Source organism: Myodes glareolus, chromosome 10 (genome assembly GCF_982192425.1).
Source record: "Myodes glareolus chromosome 10, mMyoGla1.1, whole genome shotgun sequence".
Lineage (NCBI taxonomy): Eukaryota > Metazoa > Chordata > Mammalia > Rodentia > Cricetidae > Myodes > Myodes glareolus.
This window is the reverse complement of record NC_142035.1, coordinates 23,079,697-23,093,290: the sequence shown is the minus strand read 5'-3', so window position 1 is coordinate 23,093,290 and position 13,594 is coordinate 23,079,697. Positions and strand designations below refer to the sequence as shown.

General features: G+C 50.1%; 2 protein-coding genes across 7 annotated transcripts in view; one reads left to right on the top strand and one right to left on the bottom strand.

Moving 5' to 3' along the window:
* Nucleotides 1-777: 777 nt before the first annotated feature.
* On the top strand, nucleotides 778-5,243 carry Spag4 (sperm associated antigen 4). Its single transcript, XM_048431581.3, has 12 exons — nucleotides 778-1,198; nucleotides 1,676-1,780; nucleotides 2,075-2,141; nucleotides 2,320-2,381; nucleotides 2,582-2,625; nucleotides 2,827-2,852; nucleotides 2,966-3,074; nucleotides 3,293-3,368; nucleotides 3,469-3,584; nucleotides 3,965-4,132; nucleotides 4,870-4,959; nucleotides 5,064-5,243. The coding sequence occupies exons 1-12, from the start codon at nucleotides 889-891 to the stop codon at nucleotides 5,217-5,219; spliced, it is 1,329 nt and encodes a 442-aa protein (XP_048287538.1). The 5' UTR covers nucleotides 778-888; the 3' UTR covers nucleotides 5,220-5,243.
* A 1,263-nt stretch (nucleotides 5,244-6,506) lies between these two features.
* Cpne1 (copine 1) overlaps nucleotides 6,507-13,594 on the bottom strand; it is a 41,648-nt gene continuing 34,560 nt past the window's right edge. For all 6 annotated transcript variants that reach the window (XM_087911076.1, XM_087911074.1, XM_087911075.1 and 3 more), the window contains 10 exons: nucleotides 13,407-13,496; nucleotides 13,220-13,306; nucleotides 13,009-13,095; nucleotides 12,847-12,906; nucleotides 12,624-12,757; nucleotides 12,469-12,523; nucleotides 11,322-11,373; nucleotides 9,205-9,338; nucleotides 8,838-9,074; nucleotides 6,507-8,688 (listed from right to left, as the gene is read on the bottom strand). In XM_087911076.1, the coding sequence (XP_087767202.1) occupies nucleotides 8,548-8,688; nucleotides 8,838-9,074; nucleotides 9,205-9,338; nucleotides 11,322-11,373; nucleotides 12,469-12,523; nucleotides 12,624-12,757; nucleotides 12,847-12,906; nucleotides 13,009-13,095; nucleotides 13,220-13,306; nucleotides 13,407-13,496 (1,077 nt within the window). In that variant the 3' untranslated portion in view covers nucleotides 6,507-8,547. The remainder of the gene's footprint in view (nucleotides 8,689-8,837; nucleotides 9,075-9,204; nucleotides 9,339-11,321; nucleotides 11,374-12,468; nucleotides 12,524-12,623; nucleotides 12,758-12,846; nucleotides 12,907-13,008; nucleotides 13,096-13,219; nucleotides 13,307-13,406; nucleotides 13,497-13,594) is intronic.

Sequence of the window (13,594 nt, the reverse complement as noted above, 5' to 3'; positions counted from 1 at the left end):
ACGGAGATAATGAAACGTCTGTAATTGGGAGACCGAGTCAGCAGTATTAGCCTCCTGATTCGGGGTCATCTTGAGCTACATAGCCAGTACCAGGCCAGCAAGAGGTACATAGTTAAGACCTCATGTTCAAAACACTCAAAGGATTGCAGAGATGGCACAGTCAACGAAGTGCTTACTGTAGAGGCCTGAGGACCCAAGTGCAGAGACTCAGCACGCAGCAAAAAGCTAGGCCAGAGCTCAGGGGCCTGTCTGTAACTCCAACTCTGAGGAGGTGGACACAGCACAGTCCCTAGGACTCGCTGGTTTGGCTCAAAAAACAAAGAGAAGGGGCTGACATGGTTTGCCCCCCTCCCAAGATAGCTTTGGAGCCTGTTCTGGAACTAGCTCTTGTAGACCAGGCTGGCCTCAAACTCACAGAGATCCACCTGCCTCTGCCTCCCGAGTGCTAGGATTAAAGGCGTGCACCACCACTGCCAGGCCTGACATGGCTTGTTGCCTAAACATGAGGACCTGAGTTGTTATCCCCACGCCTGCAATCAAAAGTTCTGGGGGAGCCATAGTGTATTGCAGGCCATAGCTGGAAAAAAAAATGGTGAGCCCCGGGCACAGTGAGAGAGACCCTATGGCAAAACCGAAGGTGGAGAGCCGTAAGATAGCAGACATCAACCTCCGGCCCCACACACGAAGCCATTAAAAATAGCGGGCGTCTGCTTGGCTCCCAGTGACGTCACGCAGCTCTGTGACATGGCTCCTCTGTGACGGCAGCAGCGGGCAGAGTCGGCCGCGCGGCTCGGGGCTCAGGCAGGGTCCGACCGCGCGGCAGCGGAGGGAGGGCCGAGGGCTTTGGCTGCGGCGACTTCGGCTTCCCCTGGGAAGCTCCAGGGCAGGATGCGGCGGAGCCCCCGCTCAGGCTCGGCCGCATCCTCTCACAATCACGCACCCGACTTCTTCAGCGAGAACAGCAATAGTTCCCACAGCGTGACTTCGGGGGACAGCAATGGGCGCCGGTCCGCTGGGCCGGAGCTCGAGCAGCCCGAGGGCAGAAGGGCCCGGGGCTCGAGCTGTGGTGAGCCCGCCATAAGCCCAGGAGAGCCCGGAGGAGACACCTGGGCAGGAAGCTCTCGGCCGAAGCCTGCGCCTCGGAGCCACAAAGGCCAGACCGCCTGTGGCGCGGCAACCGTGAGGGGCGGGGCCTCGGGTGCGGGCGGGGTCGAGCCCGGGGGCGAGAGGGCGGGGCGGGCTCGCGGGGCGGGGCGGGGCGGGGCCCGGCGCGGACCAGGGTGCAGTTCCGATCTCGCCCCTGAGGGGGCGAGCTCCACGCGAGTCTCTGAGGGGCGGGGCACGGTGTCATGGCCGGTCCCGGGAGGGGGCGGAAGCGATCCTGTGATTGGGCATGGCTGAGGAGGCGCCGCAGCGCCGACGTGAGTGGCAGCCTGGACCCGTGCCCCGCCGCCCCGAGACTCAGGCTAGGGCGGGTTATTCTGCTGACTGAAGCTTTCCCGCCCTGGGTCTGGGGGTGTGCAGGGAGCGTGGCATGGGGGTGCGGCGGGACCGAGGCTTGTTAAGAGAGGCTACCCAGCTGTTTAGCACTAGGTTCAGGAGCCAGCGCCCGGGCCCCGGGGGAAGTGCGGGACTGCGGTGCCCAAGACCTCAATGAAGCCCTGGACTCCCGCAGAACCGGGTGAATCTCCTGCAGACTTGGAGGAGCAGCTCGACCTTCTCCCGGCCCTGGATCTGAGGCAGGAGATGCCTCCCACGCGGGTGTCCAAGAGCTTTCTGAGTACGATCCAGGACAGCCCCATTCTCTCGAACCTGGCACTCGGAACCCCAGTTCTCCTTCCGAGCCCGGGTCCGAGAATCCAGCCCCATCCCCTCTGACCTGGCACTCGGAACCCCAGTTCTCCTGCCCAAGCCCGAGCCCAAGTGTCCAGCCTCGGCTCGTTTTCCCAGCCCACCCTCACCTCCTGAGCCCCAGGACCTTGCCCCTGGCCCTTCCCGAGCCTTTCTGAACCTGCACCACCCCACCCACATGGCTTGCCCTCTCTGAGAGGTTTCTCCTGTCCCCGGCCCCCAGGTCTCCTCTTTCAGGTGCTGAGCGTATTGTTATCAGTGGCAGGAGACGCGCTGGTCAGTGTGTACAGGTCAGAGGAAGAATGGGCAGGGATGGCTCAGGGAAGGGCAGCAGGGCTGGGCCCCACCAACGCTTGAGCTGATTCGTATCTGATTGAGTTGCGTTCCTAGGAACTGGGTATAGAACCCTGGGGTCGAGGCTAGGGTGGGTTAGGGCCTCAGGCATCAGCTTCCAACCTGGTTCTTCAGGGAAGTCTGCTCCATCCGCTTCCTGTTCAGTTCTTTGTCGCTCCTGAGCATCTTCCTGGCAGGTGAGGAGCTTCGACTCCTTGGGGCCCCAGCTCTGAAGGTTTGTAGCCAAATTCAGCTCACATGTCCCTGTGCCCCTCGACCCACACTAGTGACTCCGCTTGGGCTCTCACAGTCAGTCCTTCTGCAACCCCAGCCCCAAACTCCCTTGCTTTCCTCCCCGTTCCCTTATATCAGCGGATGCCCTGTTCTCTTTTTCTAGTATTCTGGTGGGGTCTCCTGTACCTGGTCCCCACTTTGGAGAATGTGAGTTGAAGAGACTATGTCTCCAGGCGGGGTAAAAGTTGTGGGGAGGGCATCACTGGGCTGCTGGGAGAGGCAATGTAGGAAGTATTGAGCACAATCCCCAGAGGCCAACCCAGAATGGGAGGGAAAGGGCAGTAATTCTCAAAAAGGGAGGTCCTGGGAGTCTAGCCACACCTTGCTTATTTGCCCCTCCCTCAACAGGAGCCTAAGGAGATGCTGACTCTGAGGTGAAAGAGGGCAGGGATTGGGAGCTGGGCAGCTCTGCAAATCTCTGGGGGCTTTCAGAAAGGCGTGCACAGGGATGGGTAGCTGACACATGGCACCTACCTCCCCAATCCAGCCAATACCATCAGCGCGTGCACTCCCAGAGCCAGCAGCTGCAGCAGCTGCAGAAGGAGCTGAATAAACTTCACAAGGAGGTGTCCAGCGTGCGCGCAGCCCACAGTGAGGTGAGTCCCCTCCAAGGGGACTCGGGGGGGGGGGAGGGGCAGGTCTGCGCTTTGGAACTGCCACATCCTGGGTCCTGAGACGAATCTTCACCCCAGATACCCACTGTGGGGACTCTTTCTCAAGGCCCTTAAAGTCCTATCTCTGAATATTGGGTTACTGAGAAGCAGAGCCACTGTAAACTAGCCTGCAACCCTCCTATTCCAACTTCTGCCTTTAGAGAGTGGCCAAGCTTGTGTTCCAGAGACTGAATGAGGACTTCGTGCAGAAACCCGACTATGCACTGAGCTCTGTGGGTAAGCCGTAGATATATGGAAAGAAGCAGACTCTGGGACCTAGATAATCGCATTGATGAGAAAGCCTGGGAGTCCCTGAAAGTGACTTCTGCCCGCCCAGGAGCCTCTATCGACCTGGAGAAGACATCCAGTGACTATGAGGACACCAACACTGCCTACTTCTGGAATCGCTTGAGCTTCTGGAACTATGCTCGCCCACCCTCAGTCATACTGGAGGTGGGCCTGGAACCAGGGTGCTGGGGATGGTGCCAATGGGCAAGAGCCGGGAGAGGGCAAGAATCAACTTGGTGGAGAGAGGACTGGAGCTGAGGTCAGTTTGGCTTCAGAAGGTGCCCCACTGGAGGCAGGGTCTGGCATGGTGTGGGAAGGTTCCTGCCAAGCCAAGGATGGCGTTAAACTGAAGAGAACTCTAAGTGCTGGGGACTCAGCATTGCCTCATGTGGATAGGCAGGAACCAGGGCAGAAGGCAGAGCTCTGGGCTGAGTAGCAGCCCTAGGACAGGGTCTTGCTATGCAGCTCAGGCTACCCTCCAATTCCCAGTACTGTCTGGTCTCGGGGTTGTCGTGTGTTCTGATGGTCTGTCCAAACTCCTGCAGCCAGATGTGTTCCCTGGAAACTGCTGGGCCTTTGAAGGTGACCAAGGTCAGGTGGTGATCCGACTGCCAGGTCATGTGCAGCTAAGCGACATCACCCTACAGCATCCTCCACCCACCGTGGCACACACTGGAGGAGCCAGCAGTGCACCCCGGGACTTTGCAGTCTTTGTGAGTGGGGCAGGGACCAGGAGATGGAGCATCTGCTTAGGAAACCCTAGACAGTGGTGAGAACTATTGCTAGGGTGTGTCATTGTTTGCTCATCTGTAAACTGGACATACACACGGGCCACTACAGGCTGTAATGAGCATCATCATATCCAGATAGTAAGTATTGGCTTTCTAAGCTCTATACATATTATTTCATTGCTCCTGCAAAACCTATGAAGTACTGTTGTTTCCTCCCATCTGAAGGGGAATGATCGTGCTCTAAAAGGAGTGATTACAAACTCAGTCACATTATTTTTTTAAAAAGATTTAAGTATGAGTGGTTTTGCCTGTATGCAAGTATGTGCATCACATGCATGCCTAGTGCCCCAGAAAGTCAGAAGACAGTGGTAGATCTGAACTGGAGGTAAGAACAGTGTGAGCCACCATGTGGGTGCTGGGAACTCAGCCTGGGTCCTTGGCAAGAGCCACCTTTCCTACCCTGCTAACAACTTTCTAGTAGCCTGATTGGTTTGCTTAAGATAGGGCCTTCTCTGCAGCCCAGGTTGACCTTAAACTCACACTCCTGGCTTAGCATCCCTAGTGCTAGGCTATCCTGGCTGTTACATTCCACACCACACATCCTATGTTAGAGCATGAACCAGAGCACAGGTAGCTGTGGAGGTGTAGATGGCTCTGAACAAAGCTGTCCTGTGCTTCCTCTGTACCTCTCTGTTCCTCCATACACTCTTCCCCTCCAGGGGCTCCAAGCTGATGATGAGACGGAAGTGTTCTTGGGAAAATTCATCTTTGATGTGCAGAAATCTGAAATTCAGACTTTCCACCTACAGGTGTGTTTATCCCTAGGGGTGAGAGCACTAAGATGGGGCAATGGACATTGGTGGGAAGGACAGTCTTAAGAGCAGTTGTTGGCATGATCCGTTTGTCTCCCCAGAATGACCCTCCATCAGCCTTCCCCAAGGTGAAGATACAGATTCTAAGCAACTGGGGCCATCCCCGTTTCACATGCTTATATCGAGTCCGTGCCCACGGTGTGCGGATCTCAGAGTGGGCAGACAATGCCACAGGGGTCACTGGGGGACCCAATTAAAAATGCTGACGGTTGGAGGATTGAGATTTGTGCTAAAGAAAACTGCATCTGTGCTGGGAGGTCACCTTTGGGGTCAAGCTCTGGCTGCCTATAGCAGGTCAGTATGGCAGAACACGGCCCTCAACACATCCTCTTTATCTGGAGAAGTCCAGAGTCATATAGTAGCAGCAGGTAATGCTTATAGTATCTACCATATGCAAGAGAAAGTGTTGTGGACGTTCCACACTGTACATGATGCAGCTTGATCCTCAGTACAGAGAAGGAAACTGCTCAGGCGGCAACTCGCTCCACTCATATTCGGGAAAAGGAGCACAGGAATGGGGCCTCCCTCAAGAGGCATCCGTCTTCACCTGGAGAGTTCTCAGCAGCTGAAGTCATGCTTATGCTCAGTCCCTACCCCCAATTCCTGGAAATGTCCTCAGTTCTTGCTACATACAGATTTAGACGGAAACTCTCCTCTGGCAAACACTGGAAAGCTAAGATCTGGAAATTTCTTGGAAACCTTTTGAGCAAAGCTGACCTACGCTTGGTAGCTTTCATGCAGCTGGTCATTTCTCGGACCTTAGGTGTAGGTCATGTGATGTTCATCAGATCTAATAATCCTCACTGTAATGGCTAAAAGAACTGGTCAGGGTGGTGGGAAGTGCAAACAGGCAGTCAATTAGAGTTCTTAAGGGTGGAGAAAAGAGACTAGCATGGGTAGTCTCTTGGCTGTTGGGATCCTTCCTACTGATATGTGAGGCAGAACACTTATCCATCTACTTAAATTAGGGTGATAGTATTTTGTCATTGGAAGACATAAGTGCCTCCCAATCTAAGGCTGGTCTAGAACTCACTATGTAGCCCAGGTTAGCATAAAATAAAATTCAAGGCAATACTCCTGTCTCAGGCACTCCAGTGCTAGGACTGTAGACATGAACCACCTCATTAAGCTTCTGTTCATACTTTTCATATATGTACGTTGAGTGTGCATACCATTCTAGTATGGAGGTCAGAGGAAAACTTTGTAGAGTTAATTTTCTCCTTCCACCTCTATCCTGAAACTAGCTCTTGTAGACGGGCTGGTCTAGAACTCAAAGAGATCCACCTGCCTCTGCCTTCCAAGTGCTGGGATTAAACGCGTGTGCCATCACCGCCCGGCTTAAACAGGGTCTTATGTAAGGGAAGATGTCCTTAACTCTACAGCTCCCAAAATATATCCAAAGATAAGCTAAGTGGTAGAGCCCAACTCTAGCATGACTTAGGCCCTAGGCACAATTCCCAACACCAAAAACAAAACAAAACAAATATAGCCACTGAGCATTTATTGATAAATGGATACATTTTTTAAAGCAAATTAGCATATATAAAAATAAAAATTTTATATTGTGTATAAAAATATGAAACAGTAACAGCTGAGGGAAAAATACTTTGAATATGCTGAAAAGAACAACAGAATGAAGACTCTGACACATACAGCCCATGAAGAGGCTACTGAGAATAAAGTCAACCTAGGAATGATCCCTAGCCATAGGTAGGTATGGAAATAAATTCAAATTAAAAATGTGAGATCTGAGGAAAAAGGTGACTAACATAGACTTGGAAAAGGAGACAAGGCAGTTGTGATAAGGCATCCAAAATAAATGCAAACCAGATACAAATAGTATATTTTTTTGTCTGATCTGAAGCTCATAGTATGAGTCCACATCAAACCCACAGCCATCCACCTGCCCCTGACTCACAACTGTTGGCATTACAGCCATAAGCCACCAATCATTGTTCCCATTATCTCCCCCTCCCTTGCCCAGAGACAGGGTTTTCTGTGTAACAGTCAGTCCTGGCTGTCCTGGAACTCGCTTTGTAGACCAGGTTGGCTGGCCTCAACTCAAAGATTCAAGCACCACTGCCTCGCGTGTGCTGAGGTTAAAGGTGTGCAAACAATTTTTCCTTTTTTTTTTTTGGACACAGGGTTTCTCTTGCTGTCCTGGAACTTGCTCTGTAGAACAAGCTGACCTCAAACTCAAGAGATCCACCTGCCTCTGCCTCCTGAGTGCTGGGATTAAATGTATGTACCACCACACCCAGTTTTTTTTAATATTCTGTCTGTGTGTATGCCTGCACGCCAGAAGAGGAGACCCCATTACAGATGGTTGTGAGCCACCATATGGTTGCTGGGAATTGAACTCAGGACCTTTGGAAGAGCAGGCAATGCTCTTAACCTCTGAGCCATCTCTCCAGCCCCCACACCCAGTTTTTAAACAATGATTTATTAGCTCAGAAAACAAATTTTAAAATACCTCTGCTTCCTGGATGCTGGGATTCAAGTTGTACACAATCATGACTGACTGGCAGATTGAGTGAAATTTTAATTCTGCACTTAAAAGTTCCCTTCCTCCCTGCAAAAGAAAATCTGTTTTTCTAAATCAGGCACCAAGTGTACCATAGCTTCATCTACTTCATAAGCTAAGGAAGGAGGATCTCTTGAGTCCAAAGAGTCTGAAGTCAGCCTGGGCAATGTGGTTAAGACATGTCCCTCCTATAAAGTTTTTACAAAATGAATATATATGTTAAATCTCTAATAATATAAGAAAGCTATTAAGCTGTACATAGTGGGGCATGCTTATAATCCTAGCACTTGGGAGATGGAGTAAGAAGACAGAAATTCAAGACATCCTTGACTACACATGTAGGGCCAGGCCAGGGCTGAACTACATGAGACCGTAAGTCAAAAAAATAAAAAAAGGCAAACCAAAAAATATCAGAACTGTGAACCAGGCACAGTAGCACATTCCAGCGTCCACGAGGTTAAGGCAAGATGGTAAACTGCAGGCCAGCCTGGGCTACACAAGTGTTCCCAAAGAACAGAGGAACAAACCTAGCACAGGAGGTCTAGTAGCCCTCACTCTCTCAGCTTCGCCACCTCTAACACCTTCCATCTTATCCATGTTCCCAGCTCAGCTACACCCAGAGGAAGGAACAACCACGTGCTTACTTTATATACCAACTTTGTTTTCAAAGTTTGTCTCTGGGGTGATTAGACCCACTTTGCTTGGATAGGGTTATCAGACTTTCATTCAACAAGGCCAAGGTCAACAAAGACTCAGGTCAAAGTAAGCAAGGCTGTCTATACCAGTGTGTAACCCTGAGAAAGGGGTGGATCTTTATACTAGTCTTTCCTGAATGAGATGGGTCCAAGGCAGGTAGGTTGGTCAAGAGCAGCAATAGCAGAAACAAGTATAAATATATCAACTATAAAGTGGGAAAAATGTGCAGGGTTGGTCCACTGCCTAAAGGACTGAGTGGGCTAAAGGCTGAAATAGACTGACCATAGCCTGCTCTCCAAGGAAACTTATGCCTGGGGGGGCTGTGCAGGGCCCTTGGCCGGAGTTGGAGGTGCCTTCAATGGGGCCCAACCTTGGGCTCTGAAGTAGGAAACCAGCTGAGTAGGCACTTCTGCAAGTACAGTCTGTGCTAATGCCTCCCGTGGAGCCTGTCAGGAGAAGAAAGGCAAAGTCAATGAGAGCCTGTAAGTCTCTACATCTTACCCAAAATTCAACCTTTCCAGACTTTGATGAAAAGGCTTTATCTACTGAGCCTCAATACCACTTCCACCATCCTGCAAACTCCTCCCCTACTCACATTCTGAAACCGTCGATAAGGCACAAACTGCACTATGTCACGGGCAGCTGCTTCTCCACGACGTGTGCGAAGAGGGCCACCATCAGCATCCAGTTGTTCCATGACCTCAAAGTCAGCACCACCCACGCCCACAATGATCACGGACATGGGCAGCTTTGAGGCTTGCACCACAGCCTCACATGTGGCTTCAACGTCAGTCACAGCGCCATCAGTCAAAAGCAACAGTACGAAGTATTGCTAGAGACAAGTTCATATACTGAAGCAAATCCTCTTTCCCAAGCCCTCCCAGGCACACAGTCCCACTGATTAGATGCCCTCTTTACACACTCATCGCCACCCTGGCACCACAGCTACCCACAGCTCTTACCGAGGCTGTCCTCTGCTGTGCAGCCTGGGCTGCGAACCTAGCCACGTGGTTGATGATGGGTGCAAAGTTGGTAGGCCCATAGAGACGAACTTGGGGCAATGCTTGACGGTAGGCATCTACAATACCCTGGATGCCTACAAGGAACAGCAGAAAATTCTATAAAGTTGTAGACCTTAGACCACCTAGGATTAGGTTAGACCTGAAATCTTCCCATCTAGACCCAGAAGATGTAGAAACCTGGAAGTATTTCATCCTTGCTACCCAAGACAGAGCTCGATCCAACAAATGAAACTAAAGGGCAAAGAAGACAGGACTTGATAGAATATTTTGAATTAATTAACTCCCCAAATGTGAGTTTGTAGCTTGAGGGGCCTGCTTGTTGGGGTTTCTGTCCCGCCCAGTACCCCAACAAGCCAGCAAGTCCCAAAGAGAAATTACATACAGGACTCCATAAGGTTATAAGCTGATTGGCCCATTTGGTCAGGCTTCTTGTTAACTCTTATAACTTATATTAACCCATTATTCTCATCTATGTTAGCCATAATGGCTCCGTACCTTTTTTAGTGTGACAGCTTACATGTTTCCTCTTCGGTGGTCTGGACAGGAATGGCGAGAGAGCTTCTGCTTTCAGAATACTCCCAGTCTTTTTGCTCCACCCCTACTTCCTGTCTAGCTTTCCCACTTATACTGCCTGCCTGGCCAATCAGCGTTTTATTAAAATATGATTGACAAAATACAGATAATTCTCCCACACCATGAGTTATTTTCTGAGCTGGGCGGTGGTGGTGCACACCTTTGTACCCAGCCCCAGGGAGGCAGAAGCAGGTGAATCATGAGTTTGAGTCCAGCCTGGTCTACAGGGTGAGTTCCAGGACAGTCAAGACTACACAGAGAAACATTGACTTAAAAAAACAATATTTTCTGAACTGGGGAGTAGACTGGTTGTGTTAGTACTTTGGAAACTGAGCAAGAGGATTGCTATGAGTGTCAAGAGAGCCAGCAAGAGGCTCACTCGGCAGGTAAAGGAGCTTGGTGTGCAAGCCCGGTGACCTAAGTTCCATCCACAGAACTACATAGAGATAGAGTAGGACAACTGACCCCACAAGGCAAGACCCACCTGTCTTGCCCTCCCAAATGCTGGGGTTAAAGGAGTAAACAAGCACGCCCGGCCTGGGTCACAAATGTGAGGCTAGCTTAAATAGAGCTCTAGGCCATCCCAGCCAGGGTACAGAGAGATACTGTCTCAAGAAGGGGGAAAAAAAAAGTAGTTTGGGAGGCAGAGGCAGGCAGATCTCGATGACTTTGAGGCCAGCCTGATCTATAAGAGCTAGTTTCAGGACAGGCTCCAAAGCTACAAAGAAACCCTGTCTCAAAAAAAAAAAAAAAAAAAAAAGTAAGATGATCAGATGAGGTCAAGTCAAATTTTTCAAGTTAACTAGGTGCTCACGTGGAAGTGCTGGGAAGGCCCAAATCTTGGGTCTTTTTTTTTTTTTAATATATTTTTAAAAGATTTATTTATGTGCATTGGTGTTTTGATGTGAGGATGTCAGATCCCCTAGAACTGGAGTTACAGACAACTGTGAGCTGCCATGTGGGTGCTGGGAATTGAACCCAGGTCCTCTGGAAGAGCAGTCAGTGCTCTTAACTGCTGAGCCATCTCTCCAGCCCCAGATTTTGGGTCTTTGTGAAAAAACTTGGGACGTCACGTAAAACATCTCCCTAAACTAGGAATGTGGCTAGTGGTAGAGTGCTTACTCGTATACATAAGGCTCTGGATTCCATCCTTAGCACAGTCAGGTCAATGGTAGCCCACCCAGTCTTTTTCCAGGCTTTCATTTGAGACCAAGTTGCCCAGGCAGACTTTGAACTTTTGATTCTCTTGCCGCAGCCTCCTGCGTAGCTGGGAATATAGGGCTTTGCCAGTAGGCCCATAAAATTTTACTTATATTTTAAACCAAAGCACACAGCGGGAAGAACTTGCCCCAAATCTCAATAATAAGGTGAATTGACTCCACTGGGCTAGCTCTAACCTCCACTTCTCTCTCCCAGTCTTCTCTACCCACAGAAGCTCCCTCCTCAGGTGTGGAATTGTTTCACACTGGAGAATGGGGGATTACCTGCACAGTAGGGATTACTGGGATTGAAGTTCAAGGCAAATTCATGTGAGACCTGAGGACGAGAACGAAAATGACTCAGCCAGGTGTGGCTTATAAAGCTCCACTATTAGCCCACAGGACATTAAGACTAAGACTAGAAGGTTGCAAGTTTAAACCCAGCCTGAAGCATACAGCGAGACCTATTTCAGAAAAAGAAAAAAACAAAAAAGGCTGAGTATAGGAGTGCACACTTTTAATCCCAGCACAGGAGTGCCAGGATCTCTATATACTCAGATCAACCTGAACACACACCAAAAAAAGAAAAAGAAAAAAAAAATTAGACTTTTTCTATCTTCCCCTACATTTTAGCAACCTGAGTGTCATCTCCCCACCCCTGACACACAACATGTTTTAGCCCCAACAGGGCCTATGTAAACCAGGCTGGTCTTGAACTCTGAGCCACCTGCCTCCCAAACGCTGAGATAAAAGATGAGTCACAACACCCAGCAAAGATGTCATTTGTTTTTGTTTGGAGACAGGGTTTCACTGTGTATCTCTGGCTATTCTGGAACTCACTATGAAGACCAGGCTGGCCTTGAACTCACAGAGATTGGCCTACCTCTGCTTCCTGAGCCCTGGAACTAAAGGTCTACACCACCATGCCCACCTAAGATTTTATTTTTTATTTATATTTATGTTTGTGTGTGTGCATGACCAAAGCAATCAGAAGAATGCAATTGAGTGCCCTTTGAAGCTGAGGTACAGGTAGCTAGCCATCTTATGTGGATGTTAGGAACTGAACTTTGGTCCTCTGGAAGAACAACAAGGATTCAACAGCTGAGCCATCTCTCCGGGTACCACCAAGCCCTTTCTGTGTCAAGAAATAGCACACTCTTGAGCGACCCAAGTGCAATAGAGTGCATGTTTAGCATGTTTAAAGCCCATGGTTCAAGCCCCAAAACTACAAAATCCAAACAAGGGCATTCAGATCTATGGCAGGAGTCCCACAGAAGCAATTTGGCCCTGCATTTGCTGTATACCTGCCTGCAAGAACGGACCCCTGGATCTCTCCTTGAAGCTAGATACCAAGCAATAAATAAATTTACCACAGACTCGAGTTAGGATCTTGATATAAAAAACAACAGAGAAAAGTAAGAAGAGGGCTTACCTGCCAGTTAGGGGGTACCTGGGCCCCAAATCCAAATGCTGGAAACAGCTTGTCTCTGTGGAGGACAGGGAATTAGAAAAGAAGCAGTGAAAGGTTTTGAGTCTAGAGGCTGAAATGTGTAAAAGGCATGGGAGGGGCCAGAACCCCAAACTCACGAGTCGTAGTCTTGAACCACACTGCCCACACTCCACAGTGCTGTCAGATACTCATTGACTCCTGTCGGGCTCAGATAGTGCAGGGAGTCAGGTGAGGATGGGTCTCCATTGGAGCCAGTGAAGTCGACGCCCACCTGGAAAGAAAGCAAGAATGCAGACAAAGGCTACTTTACTTTAGCCTAAGGCCTGTTCATTTGCCCCTAGGATGGCAAACTTTACTTACAGTAAAGTTGATTTGGCAGCCTCCCATCACATAGTCCAGGAAGGAATACTCTGTTTCTACCTGCAGATGAAACCAGGGTTAAGCCGTGGCTAATAGGGGTTAAACATCATGGAGTCCAAGGCTCAGAACTCAGAGCCTAGGTCACATGGATTATCATCTTACCCGGCAAGTCTTGACATAGACAATTCCAGAGTTCTTGTAGCTTTTCTTTTTCTGCTGCTTCTCAGGGTGGACACATTCAAATTCAGCCTGGTAGGGAGCAGGAAACCGCCACAACATCATCAGCCAAAAGACCTAGGCTGAACCCTCCAGACTTTCCTCTGGGCAGCAGCCTTCTAGGTACACCAAAGCACTGCCAACAATCAACACTTACCGGGACTGCTTGAAGTTGGGCCAAGGTGGTGTGAAAGGTACCAATGAGATCATGTGACCCGTCACTGTCACAGTCTGAGCAGCGTACCTGGGGGGAGGGGTCTGTATATAAAGGAGACACAGGGCAAGCAAGAAGTCCCTTCCCAGGATCTATTCCCTTGATCAGTCTATTAAGGTAAACTCCTCACCTGGATGGGTGTGTCGGGGTCCCCACCACAGAAATGCTGGAGAGGAACTGAGAAGCGCTTCCATGTAGGGTTCAGGTTGTTCTTGATTACCTGGGGTAGAGGGTAATGAGCTCTGGCCTGGCCCATGAAGATCTCCCACCCTCTCCTACCCCATCAAAAGTCTTTCTCCCTCGGCTCCCAAACCTGCT

Coding starts and splice junctions, on each gene's coding strand:
- Spag4 (XM_048431581.3), top strand. CDS start 889: ATGCGGCGGAGCCCCCGCTCAGGCTCGGCCGCATCCTCTCACAATCAC. Junction 3,075..3,292: donor TGCGCGCAGCCCACAGTGAG/GTGAGTCCCCTC, acceptor TTCTGCCTTTAG/AGAGTGGCCAAGCTTGTGTT. Junction 3,585..3,964: donor CACCCTCAGTCATACTGGAG/GTGGGCCTGGAA, acceptor AAACTCCTGCAG/CCAGATGTGTTCCCTGGAAA.